This window comes from Pungitius pungitius, chromosome 11, assembly GCF_949316345.1.
Source record: "Pungitius pungitius chromosome 11, fPunPun2.1, whole genome shotgun sequence".
Taxonomy (NCBI): domain Eukaryota; kingdom Metazoa; phylum Chordata; class Actinopteri; order Perciformes; family Gasterosteidae; genus Pungitius; species Pungitius pungitius.
In genome coordinates, this window is record NC_084910.1 from 10,409,511 (window position 1) to 10,422,853 (window position 13,343).

The 13,343-nt window shown below is 43.2% G+C and overlaps 1 protein-coding gene across 2 annotated transcripts; it reads right to left on the reverse strand.

Moving 5' to 3' along the window:
- Positions 1-58: 58 nt before the first annotated feature.
- LOC119197461 (uncharacterized) lies at positions 59-11,608 on the reverse strand. Of its 2 annotated transcripts, none has more exons than XM_037453788.2 (9): positions 11,488-11,608; positions 10,416-10,927; positions 9,712-10,224; positions 5,291-8,838; positions 4,932-5,199; positions 4,551-4,751; positions 4,217-4,403; positions 3,847-4,054; positions 59-3,749 (listed from the first exon to the last, which is right to left on the reverse strand). In XM_037453788.2, the coding sequence occupies exons 2-9, from the start codon at positions 10,888-10,890 to the stop codon at positions 2,460-2,462; spliced, it is 6,690 nt and encodes a 2,229-aa protein (XP_037309685.2). In that variant the 5' UTR covers positions 10,891-10,927; positions 11,488-11,608; the 3' UTR covers positions 59-2,459. The 2 variants fall into 2 exon arrangements, with proteins under 2 accessions (XP_037309685.2, XP_037309686.2); XM_037453789.2 differs by having other exon boundaries at positions 11,543-11,606.
- Between the last annotated feature and the right edge of the window lie 1,735 nt (positions 11,609-13,343).

A 13,343-nucleotide genomic window follows, 5' to 3' on the forward strand; every position in this document is an offset into this window, starting at 1 on the left:
GTCCGAGTAAACACCAAAAAGCGTAATATTCTTCTGCCGTTGATATGAGGCTGTACTTTGCGTTGTAGGGAGTGTAGCTTGAAACACGCACATAATACAATATTCTCTCTCAATTCAAATGCCGCCATATCTTGTTCATATACGATATTTATTTTAATCATTTAGAAACACACAATGAGACAACTATCGTCTTCATAAACATTCATTAATTTGAATTTATCTCCCTTTTCTATATAGTCGGATTCTATGGTTGATCCCCGTCACGTGACCCCAAACAACTTGGTTAAAAATATTAATTGTTTTCATTCGCTGTAATAGTTTGCATCTTTTATATTACACGTCCAATCAACAGTTTATATTTTAAACCACTTCATTTTACAGAGCTTTGATCTGCGTCTTGCCGAAGTTGAAATGTTATGACCAATTCTGAAAAGCCTTCCGGCTGACACCAATATCCTCTAAGTTGTTAGACAGCGCGTCTTCGGTTTCCGTCCCAGAATATTCCAACCATTAAATGTGTAGTAACTATCTATTTGCATAAAAAACAAACCGTTGGGAAGATTAGGGGATACATTTTTATTTAGTTAAGACTAGAATTTTTTTTTTTAAAGGACGCCGCTAAACCGGAAGTACGTAGACTTTTTACAATAAGAGTCAACGCAATAGAACGTTTATGTTAGAAATCTATCTGCGATGCCACCTCACTGTCCTTACAATGCATTTAATACTTATTTCTATACTCGGCGTGTAGAACGGCAATGAAGTAGTCAATGAATATTATACATGAGTTTATAGATTGGTATTGTGCGCGTTGGTTTACGTTCGCTTCTTCACAGCACATTTTGTTTGCGCACAATAACTGCAGGTGAACTTGTCACTAGCAGAGGTCCTGCAAAGAAAGTTCTATGCAGGAGTTATTAAAAACATACATCTCCAAGGGCATTTTCCACAATGTGCATTTTAGTGACCTGAAACGTATGTGTGGCCAAAAATCTGTATTGGGACACGTGTGGACTGGAACTTTGTCCAGAGGACGGGGCCATGTTTTACTGCTGCACACAGATAACAAGTGGCGATGTCAGAATTAGTTGCTGCGGTTCTCCTTCACTCTAATTTTAATTTGGGATGCAAATGTCCTTAAACATAGTTTAATACAAAATAAAACAAATGATAATAGAAGCCTTTGTGGGGTTATTAGAAAAATTACATTTATGATATGGAGGGTGATTGAGTGATTGGGTATTGTTTGCTTGTTTTTTCATCATCCACACCCTCCTGTGAGCCCACATGTTTAGTAAGGGAATGAATGCTAATGGTGGATACAAATACCATCTTGTACATTCAGCATATTTAACATTTAACTCTTCATACAGAGCTAGATAAGCATGCAGTCACTTTGGCAGTCCTCTCATTAATGAGTTCATCGTCTGAGAACAACAGTGTGGTCTCCGTTCTGCCCCCGCATGGAGATTCCTGCTCAGACCCGATCACATGATCTGTTTTATCCGCAATGGCCCAGGAAAAACAATTCTCACACAAGGGTGAAACAAGCTGGACGAGAGCCGTTATGAAACATGCAGCGGCGCATCCGTCCGTTTCACTAGAACTCGACTCTTTGAGGCCCTCAAGAGGTTTCCAAGTGAGCATTTTTGCAAAATCAAAAAGGAGAAAGAAAATGGAAAAATAACTGACGTCAAACAAACAACTCTATACTCCAGGTAGTGTATATTAGAGGAAGATTTCTTTTTTTTTCTTCCTGATTGCAGGATCAAGTTGCAGGGTTACATCGGTCAGAGGAGCTGCTGTCGACCAATCAGTGACGAGCATTGTGAATTTCCCACCTGAGTGACTGAGAATAGGCACAGGCTCCCAACAATTTGGCGGGTGCTAATGTCAAGCCCTGTCCCTGAGGTATAACGGATATCAATAGGAGTATGTGTGTATATTCAATTGGCAATTACTCTAATCTTTGTGATTTTCTCAACTCATGCACTGTATCCATAGTCAAGGGTATGCTGAATATTTGCAAACCGTGTATTGTGCAACAACAAAAAACAACCGAGCATGTTTTTTCTTACTTTTTCAAATAAATTAAATTCAGAGATCTAAAAGCAAGCTCATCATGGAATGCAAATTTTAAAAGATTAAAAAAATGTAAAAGGACAATAATTGATCTTCTGCAACACAAACATTGCTATGCATATTTTAAAATTTCCTTCTGATGGCTAAATACTTTCTCAATGGCACATTAAGGTGCATCATGTAGCATTTCTATTTTAAACGGCAGTACATAATCCTGCACAAATACACCCCCGCCAGAAAAGAGCATGAAAAAGTTGAAAAGGAAAGGTCATAATACCGTATGCTTTTTACAAGCTGGCTTTTCATACACCAAGTGCACATTTACATTCCAACTCAAAACATTATTGGAAAAAAAAGGGTATATTCTGAAGTCGACATCAAACTTTTTCTAAACTCCCTTGATTATGAAAATTTAAAAAGCAGTTGTGGTTGCGTGAGATACAAAGAAAGACACAGCACTTAAGGCACATCACGCGAGATGTTCTTTGACAGTCCCCAAAGCGACACCTACCCCCTTCCACCTCGCCAAGCTGCTCCGGCCAGTGGTCGGCACCATCGTACCGTGTGGCTGCGTCCGGTAAAGGACTCTCCTGCACCAGGCTGGGATTGGGGGTTTCATTTGTTGCATGAGCCCTGTCTTTGGGTGGTTGAGGGGGAACGGAGTCCTGGGTATCACAGCTGCTACAAAGGATCAAAGCCTTAGACACCTCCAATCTAAAAGACATGAAGGTCAGAGGCGCAGACACTGCCCTGTGATCCTGTCTGTATAAGAGCCAGGAGTTCACCAAAGCCAGATCTGTTAGGTACCAGAGCACCGCTTGAGGCCAGCAGCTCGGGGCTGAGGCCGTGAGAGGGATGGAGTAAAGATTCTGCAAATCTCTGTTGAGATGAGCAGACATCTGGGCCTTCTCAAAGTTCTCAATGATTGAAGCGGTGTTCTTCTGGGCATTTCCTGCGGTGGAGAGTATGAAGCCACAGTGCGATCTGCGTAACATCAGCTTCCCATCTGAGCTTACAAACTCATCTCCAATTTTTCCTCTGGTTCCTCCAACCCTTCCTGCACCATGAACCCCTGCAGCCAACAGACGCTCTAGCATCGCAGGGGTGGAAAGTTCCTGTTTGCAAAGAAAAACCATACTACCTTTGGGGACCATTTTTTCTACAGCATCTTCTTTGCCAGAAAGACCCAACTCGAGATCCACATGTAAAAGAAAACCTCCAAATCCAATTAATGTGGTGGAGTTCAGAGACAGTTTCTTATTTTGGATTTTCCCAGGCAAAGGGAGGGGATATTGGTCCACTGCATAGTCCCCCTCTCGTCTCAGCGCCTGGCATCCGGCTTTGAAACGGCTCAATAACGGCTGAGCCTTCCACAGTGGATCCGGCTGCGCTGTCGGACCGCTCGGGTCATTTGGCGCCTCCCTTGACGTCCGCTCAGCTCTACACTGAGAAATGTCACATGGGCTGCTTGAGACAGCTTTACCTTGCAGTGAATTTTGAAAGTTGCCATCATGTCTTTCTTCCTGAACATTACTGTGGACTGGATCTTTTGCAGGAGAGGCGAGTTTCAACCCGCGAGACAGCTCAAGGAAGCGGGATAGTGGCACGGCCTCAGCGATCAAGGGCACCTTGGTTAAGTCTTCCCAATACAGCTTTGGACTAGGAAACTGAAAGATAGCAAGAGACCAAATTAACCTTTAGTGTTCTACCGTCTAATTAACAAAGCAAGTGAAGATTTTTTTTAAAGAAACACAAAGCACAAACCTTTAAAGTTCCCATTGCTATGTGTATGCCGACAAACTGTGCAACCTCCTGGGCTGTGACAGGTTTGGTCATGTTGGAAAGCTTATTTGTGCAATTGGCCATTTCTACCCAGGTATCCCAACCAAAATAACTGGAGAAGTAGTGAATGGGCTCTCTGGTCCCATTATCCTCTCCAGGTGCTTGGAATAAGCTTGTTGAGGTCGGCAAACTATAGAGGAAGAAGGGAGAGGGAGAAAAATATGACCACACAACAATTTAAATAAATATTCAACATTATTTCTGGACAGTATGACAGAACTATTGGATCTAATTGAAATTGTATAAACAACACATTTCTTTCAAAGTGCTCTATGAAGGTCGTATACTGTACTTTTGGGACAGATCGTCCGGCTGTTGTGCGGTGTTTGTTGGGGTCTTGTAGAAATAGGCCATAACTTCTGCTTCGGAGTCAAGCGGAGGATCAGACATTTCAAAACCAGCCGCATCTTCTTCATCAGAACTTTGGAGGAGAAAGTCGCTGATGTCTGGTGGATGCTGCTCCTCACTGTCTGCCACAGCTAAAAGATCAGATTAGGAATGGAAGAGGTGAGTATGATCAACATCTTTTATTTTCAATAAGAAGAAGTACGATGTTAACAGCTCCAACATACATAACAGATCTTGGGTAAAAGAAGCATTTCACTGTAAAAAAAACAATGACTCACATAAATGACTCTGCGTCTCTTGAGGTTCTGTCTGCTGGGCATCAACTGATGCTCCGGTTGTTAAATTCTCACAGTTTGTCTGAACAGTGCCAAGTGGAAGATCCCGCTCCTCCTCCTTTACTGGGTAGAAGATACACTGGTCGGTGTTGGACTCTGGGCTGATGCAACCGTTGTCGCTCGTCGTCCCCCCGCTCTCCATTACTGAAAGCCAAAAACAGGCTTTCAATTCATTACGCAAAAAGTGACACACATTGGCTTTCTTTTATCACCACGTTTCAAATCGCTGGATGCCAGGCGGCATCGATCGTCTTACATGTGCGCCTATCTTCTAGTGTGGCACTATTACTTTAACACGTACCCACAGTACGACGTAATACTCACATGGACTGGGGGCGTTTTCAATGTCGACCGGCTCCACATTCCATCGGATGCGCCTGCTGCCTTGGGCAGCCTGGGCCTCGTGCGGCACAAGGCTGCTCTCCTCCTTCACCAGAACCGTCCTCACGTCACGATGGTGCTGTGGCTGCACACTCGCACTCGGTCCGTTTTGACAGGTGAGCTCCACCAGTGGTGGACCGGGGACGCTCTCTTCCACCTTGATCTCCTGTGGGGTGCCACGGCTTTCATTCTCAGCAGTGCTGTCCAAACCCTGGACGCACAACAGATGTTAGTTCGCAATGCGTCATTCATTATATAGACACAAGACTTTTGGTAGTAGTTGATACAACTAAACGACTCACCTGTCTGGGATTGTTCCCATCAGACATCGGGCACGGCTCCTTCCCGGCAGTGGCAGAGGTGAGGATCTTCTCAAGTATAATGTCTGGAGACTGGTCGGACTCGTTGTCCTCTCGTCCCTGTAGTCCTCTCAGATGCATCAACCCCGTAACGCCACTGGTAGCAGACTCTAACTCAAGACTAACTTTTTCTTCAGGCACTGGTTCAGTTGGAGCAGTATTTTGGTTGGCCTTAAGATTGATCTCCGGCTGTGGGGGACTTGTGGCAGTCTCCCCTTCGTCATTCATTTCTGAATCAGAGATGATGGGACATTCTTCGTAAATTAACAGACATTCCCGTTCGTTCACTGATTCCGTTCCTCTGATAATACCTCCAACTGGAACCCTTTTAGATGTCACACCTTGTTTCAGACGCCCTGTTCCTCTTCTACTTGTCCCTGCTTCTTCTTTATTGTGGACCAACAGTTCTTCCTCCTCTTCTTTGATGTCCACATGATGAGTGGAGCATGACACTGTCTGTGAAGTTAGACTCTTTCCAGCGGTTTCATGACTAACTTGCTCTGGAAGGGAGTCAGTGTTTTCATCCTTGGAATTGCAAGTGTCACTTAATTTATTTTGGGGAACAATGTCTTCAAGAGAGGTTGGTTCATCTCTCTCATTCTGCTCCCCAACAGTGACTAAATCTACCTCGAGAAGTAAATCCTCCTTAACATCTTCCTCTGTGGCAAGTTGATCTTTAGACTCAGAGATAGGACTCCTTGCAGGACCTTCTTCTTGCTTGTCCGCATCAGACGCCTCTCCTGTGTCCAAAGTCTTTGTCTGATTCGAGGTACTTAAAGGGGGCTCACATGGGAAAGTCAAACGTGTCTCACCGGTTTCCCTTTGATCAGATGGGGATTGAATTAAAGGGAAAGTGTTCGATGGATAATCTGCTTCGCTTTTACCGTCAGCCTTACTTTCGTATGCACCAACTTCAACATCTGAAGGAGAAACGGGTAACGACGGGGACGGAAGCAACGCCGGAAAGGAGACGCTGCGCTCTCTCCCCTCCGAGGCCGTCTCTGCAAGCTCAGGCTCGGTGTCCCAGTCTGAAACGGCATTCATCGCTCCAGAAACCTTATCGGGCTGTTTTGGAAGCTGGTAGATAGTCAACCCGGAGACGCCTTCAAAGATGTTGCCATTGGTGTAGGTGAGACCGGGACTCTCAACGATATGAACGGTCTTGTGCTTCTGGAGGGACGAGACATCACCAAATCTTTGGCCACACTCCTTACACTCCAAGGCTCGCTTGGAATTGGAAGTAATCACTCCTTCAGTCTCCACGTTGGAGGAGGCTTTACGTTTCCTTGTGTTTTTTGGTTTGCTGGGCGGCGTCTCGGGTGTTTGATGAGAAACTTGTAAAGAGGACAACAACGATAAAGCTTTCTTTTGGGGTCCTCCCCCTGTATTCTTGCCGCCCGCTGTAAGATTATTTGTCGGGTCACTTGCTGAATGTTTGAGTTTGTTCGCTTGACTCTCTTGAATAGTTTGGGGATCACGAGGGGAAGCCTGCGTCTGGCCTGATGCTTTTGAAGGGTCTAACTTATAAACTTTCAGTTGAGGCTGTTTGTGACCTTTCAGTAGAAGGAGAGCGTCTTCCTTTATCTGTGGTGAAGGGATGTCTGCTGCAGCTGTGCTCGTATTCGTCTTAACTTTTTCGGGTTCTGCCAGGTTTATCTTCAGCTTCCCATTCTTTGCTTTCTTTGGCTGATCTTTATCAATTTGTTTTGCTGTTTTTTTATTTTTAAATACAGGTACGGCAACAGTTTTGTTCTCACTTATGATCACAACCCCTTCTTTGGCCACTTCTTTTTGATTTTTGATTTTATTTTTGATTTTATCCTCTTTGATTTGTTGCAGTTCTGGGTTTTGGGTTGAAGAAGGTGATTTTATTTTAGAAGGAGATTCCAAATGTCCAATTTTCTTGTCAGTTTTCCCCTTTCCGCCCTTCTTCGGTGATGTTTCCTTTTTCTCGGAGAGATTTGTTGTCTGTGTTTTACCTCTTTTTCCCTGTTGCTGTGTTTGCCGACTCTGCTGTGATGGCTTCTTCTGATTCTTGTTTTTTTTCTCTTTGCTTTGTGGACCAAATTTAACAAGGCGAGACTTTGGGGTTTTTCGCCGTTTGGAAGGTGAGGCATTGATTTGGAAATCATCTTTACTTAAAGATCCGAACAGTTCTTGCCTATATCCTTGAAAGATAAACGCCCTGGTTGACTTTCTTTTCCGCACTTTGACCAGTTCTTGAGCTGACATTACATTTACTGGTAACTCTGTCACCTGCTTGGTCTTTAGGTTTGATGGAACCTCGTCTTTGGCGGCTGGATCCTCTACTTCAGACTTGTTCGCCACCTGCTCCTGATTCTCCTTGCTGTCTACCAGCAATCTTACAGAGGAATCTTGTTCAGATGGTCCAGGCTTTTCTTCTGGCTCACGTTGTGTATCTCCATCCACCACAGATTGGCCCTGATCGAGACTCACCGTTTTCATCTGTGAATCGGTTTGTTCTTTGAGATTAGTTTCCAATTCACTGGTAGTTTGTGTGAGCGTGTCTGGTGGATAAAAAGGGCAAGAAGGAAGGCCCGGTTGCTCGGTGCCTAGAGGGGCCAACTCCAGCTCAACTGTATTCATAAGTAATGGAGTGGACAGGCTGATCTGCTCATCTAATGCAGTGTGATCAGAAGTCTTCTCCAGGTCAGTAGTTGGTACCAGACAGGGCAGCGGGATTTCATCATATGGCACAGTTTGGCATTGTTCCAGGTCCGAAGTTGGTATGAGTTCTAATATGATTGTTTGCTCAAGGTCTTGCCCCAACTCATTCTGACAAATAATTTGTTCCATAGGATCAGACTGAATTTCCACAATATTGGACTGTTGAATGATCTGATGAGTCTCCTCTCCCCCAGATCTCTCTGTATGTTCAGTCTGAACGAGTGTTAGCTCTACGTTTTCACCTGCTGCCATGTGGGAACCTAGTTCTGCGAAAGAGGGGTTTTCCAACTGCCCATCTGGAGTAATAGGTTCAAGTATAATTGTTTGCTCCATTGAATCAATGGGGTTGTTAAAAATGTCCAATCCAACTTCCTTAGATTCAGTTTCTTTAAGTCCCATACAATCTATCTGTGGTGGGTGGGGATTCAAATGGGTTGTTTCAGCCAGTTGTGATACCTGCTGCACTTCCAGTGGTGGGGCATTAGGGGGCACCTGCCCCAATATTACAACTTGGTTTACTTTCTGCACATTTCCCAAAGCCTCAATAAGTCTACAAATCTGCTCTGTGTCAATATTGGCATCAACCTTTTGCAGCGGCCCATTGGGCCCCACCTGTAGGAGTGCTGGTTGATGAATAGATATTGGAGTTATGATGGGTGTCCCTTGTTTCACTTGCAGCCCAACTGAGAGGGCCTTTTTGCCTGCAGCAGGCACCATATTGTGCTTAGTTTTCATGTGACGTTGTCTTGTCCTGGTGGTCTTAAAAGTGGCCTTGCATACACAACAAGGATACTTTATTGCACCTAAAGATGATAAAAGAAGACAGCTTTGATGTAATGGGGTAAATGATGAAAAGCACAACACATTCATGCAACCTAACAGATATAGTTTCATTTTTAAGATAAACAGAATTCATGGGCTGAAAAACAAAAGTGAGAAGAGGAAAATAATGTGTTTGATATTTAAGTTAGTTTTTTTAAAACAACTCATATTTACAGACCAATTACCCTCCAGGAAATATACTACATTAACCTAATAAATGTAGTTTATTCTTCTGTCTGTATACCAACTCACTCCAGACTGTATCAGCTACAAACTATGAATACAAATTGATATACTACACATTGTACTACGCCAAGCGAAGCCCTCGACTCCACTGTATAGAAAGGCTTCAAGGGCCTCGAATATATTGTGTGTCCCTAATTATATTAGTTTGGATCATAAAATGTGAAAAAGACTGCAAAAAAAAGCCTGCAACAATCCATACAGCTCTGTAGAGCTATGAATGTCAGAGTCTTTACTTCATATTTGATCATGTTCTCCTATTAGTCAGCCAACATTTGCTAATTAGCACATCATGCAATGCAGACCATTTTAAATGTAGTAAGTTGGGTCAAGCATTTCATATTAGTAATACAGCAAAGTTCTAAAGATGTCAAAATATTTCCCTCAAAACCCCAAATATCAACCTCATGGTGGACCGAGGAAAGTCAGAGGAAGTCATTAAGACTAATCTTTTGAGTACCATCCATTGTCTGTACAAACTTTCATGGAAACTAAAACATTTCAGTCTGGACAGTGTCTTCCGTTGAGCAAGGCCACCAGTATAGCTAAAGATAATGTAAACATCTTTATGTGTAAAGACAAGACACCCATAACAAGGACACTTTTCTTACCATCGTCTTTCTTCAGCGGTGTTTTTGCAGTGTTGTCTACCCCATCTCCTTCAGCTCCCTTTGGCAAGTGCGAGACCAAATGTCTCTGCATAGATTTGGTCGTGATGAACCTGATTCCACACTCCTTGCAAACATACGGCCTCTCTCCCGTGTGTGTGCGACGGTGATACTTCAGCAATGTTATCGTTCTGCAAGGTTTGCCACAGTCGATACAAGCATAACCGCCTTGGCCAAAATGACTTTTTTGATGAGAGGTGAGCTCTGATGACTTGCAGAAGGATTGGCTACAGATAGGACACTTGAAGGGTGTCTTATCCTTGTGGGATTTCTGGTGGATCATGAGCTGGTTAGAGCTGGTGAAGTGGGAATCGCATGTGTAACAGGCGAATAGGGCGTTCCTCAGTATGCGCTCCTCATATTCTGCTGGGTGGCTCAACTTCAGGTGACGCACCTTGCTCTTGTAATCACTGAAGATGATGTGGCACTCGAGGCACTGGAGGGAGACCTGAGACGCTGAAAGGAATTAGGGAAGATGGGGTAGAAAGTTTATATGTAACATCCAGGTCATCCGTATATTTAAGGACAAGCACTCATTTTGTTTAATAATTAATTAATAATTTTCAAACCTGAGACAGGTCTATTACTCATTGCCTGGTTCAGAGAGTTTGAACATAAACAATACAAATAAATGTTAAAATACTCACATGTGAGAGGCATAATTACTTGTTTGGACATGTCCATCTTTAGAGGATCTACCATGGCCTTCTTGGAAGGAACGTATTTCCTGCCATCACGCGCGCATTTATCCGGTTTCTTTGCCTTTTGCATTTTTCCCGCAGTATTTGCTTTGGTCGCTGGTGTCAGTTCTGCAGAGACATTTGGCTCCAAAGGGCGGTCCATGTTACCGGAGGGCTCTGGCGGTGTCTCAGCAGCAGGCTCCTTCTCCACTACATGCGTGACTGCCATTTTTTGCGGGTCTGCTGTTTGCACCCTGGTCTTATTTTCCTGCGGCTTCGCAACTGTTTCAATCGGAGTAGGAGCAGCGGATTTGCTGTCCTTTTGCTGCGCAACTGGGCCACCAGAAGCTGGCTGAGCTTCGGTCTCAGTGTCCAGTGGTTGCACCGTGGTCCCAGCGGTCACTGGGTTTGCTCTGCTGTTGGACGGGGTCGGACTCTGCATGGCTGACCTCGTCTCGACTGCTCCAATGCACTTGTTTCTGTGAAAACAGGTCACACGCAGAAACACACACAGAAGAGCTGTTGATTGTACGTATAAACCAATACGGGGTAGCAAGCATATTTGACTGCTTTATGCAAACAGGGCGCTTTTCACGGTTGGATGTGTTCTTAACGTACTAAGCAGCATCGTTGTTATCTAACGTTAGCTAGCTTCATGGCGACAGCTGGCGGACTGGAGAATGAATGGGTTCAAAACATTTGAATCACAAAAGAAGACCGAGGGACATGGGGGGGGGGGGGGGGGCGTAGGGGGGAGCCGTTGCGGACCAATGTAACTATAAACCCAAATTAACACTTTGGTTGTTATAAATAGTGCATGCATAGCATACTTTAACCTAATGGATATCTCTTTGAACAAACCCTACATAATAAACTGCAGACGCAGGGGTATGTAGAAGCCCGGTTAGCTTCAGTTTACTGGTTTACGTTCAGACCGGGAAGTGAGCGTTAGCATCCAACGTTAACATTACATCCCGTTACACCGCCAAGTATTCTAAATAGTCATTACTTTCCGGGTTGTACCCCTTTAAACACTTACATGTAACCCGTAAATCTGTATGAATGCAGGAGAAGGTAGTTTAAGGGTCAGCTACCTAGACTATCGCGTCCGCCCAAGCATCTCCGCGTCGATCCTCACAAAGCATCACAGAGGAGCTGCAGACGCACACGTGACTTCAGGTATTACAGGGATTCTGGGAGCCGCAGAGGAGTCTGGGCGTTGTGGTTTTTCCTACAATCAGCCCTCATGCGTTGCCGTTCACTATACTAAAATACTACAAAACAGCATGGCGAGGATAACAATTAACACACTACAGTTAGAATACAGTTAAAGACGAATATAGTCAGGATTGCAATGGCCTCTGTAGTTAAGATGACTATTGTTGAGCAAATTAAACACCCTCATAGAAGAATACTGTCCTCCTTTGGACACAGGCTGAATCATTTTACAGCAGTGTCTCTTGGCAAAAAGTACAGAGTAAAACAGGTGGTATGTACTGCAGTATGGGATGAGGGTCTTCAACACAGGATGAACACACTGTAAATTCTAATTATTGCAGTCCCTGTAAAACCTCTACAAACCAACAATAAAAAGTAAATTATTACTTAGCTGGTAGCATTATTAACATTTCATGTCATTTTTGATCAACATGTTCATTTACATCAACCATATGATTATCAACCATTACTAGTAATGATTTGTATATGAGCTATTAAAAGCACAGATTACTACAAGTACTTTCAAATCCCTCAGTTGTGATCATTCATTTGTACCCTCGTTAAACTTTCATAACCTGCTAACCTAAGATTTTGTCGATTTGGAAAGGTTAGAATTATACATTGCTATTTCAATAATGCTTTAAATAACACAAGTCAAACGAACAAATCATATTGCATTTAGCAACACGTAAAAAAAAACCCAACATGAAATACATTTCACAACACTTATAAATAGAATTAATAAATAGAATAGAAAATAGAATAGAATTTAGACTAAGCTCCAAATGTTTTGCTTCAATCTCAACATTTTCAGTGAATTGGTTTTAGTTCATGTTGTATGCATCTAATTCTAAAACACAATTTACCCCATGCACATAAAGACAACCACTAAAACATTTAGAATGCATTAAATTTTATTAGTTATACAAAAAGGAAAGTTAGTTTTATTTCAGTTGAACACTTTCGTTTCATTCGTGACATTGTTTTGCAAAACCTTGATTAGGTTTTCACATCAACAATATACAATAAAACCTGTAGTTTAATCTCATTATGTCTCAGTATAGACAGTTGCGGGTGTGGATACTATTATAAATCTTCCCTAGGAAATTATATTTCATGTAATGTTAAATTGGGAGAAAGCTCTAGTTTAAAACGAAAAAAAACGTTAACCAATTTGTCAGCAATAATTAACTTTGTTTCTTAGCACTAAGCATTTCTATTTAACAGTAGGTAACAGTTAAGGCTCAGGTCAACAAAGGCACAAGTATGAAAACAAAAAAACATTGCGAGCCTTCAACCCTCAACATCATCCCGTGTCATCGGAAGCTCCCCAGTAGCATGTTTCATATAATGCAAATGCAGTTCTTCCACTTCATCAAAGCCCATATCGCATTCAACACACTCCCATTTAAAATCTCTCCGTGTGTTTGTCTCCTGTGACTCAGGCCCGTGCAGCACCTCTCCCGTGTGAGGCGATACCGTTTGTGATTCCAATTCATCAGACTCTTCAAACTCGTGCTTTGTTGGGATATTTGTGGATTTTGCGATCCTCAGAGAGCTCCTTCTGGACGCAGCGGAACTGCAATCCCTTTTTTGGTGTGAAGTCAGATCTCCAGGTAGGCTAAACATCTCCCCGCAGAATGCGCACTGGTAAGGTTTGGCTCTGGTGTGGGAGAT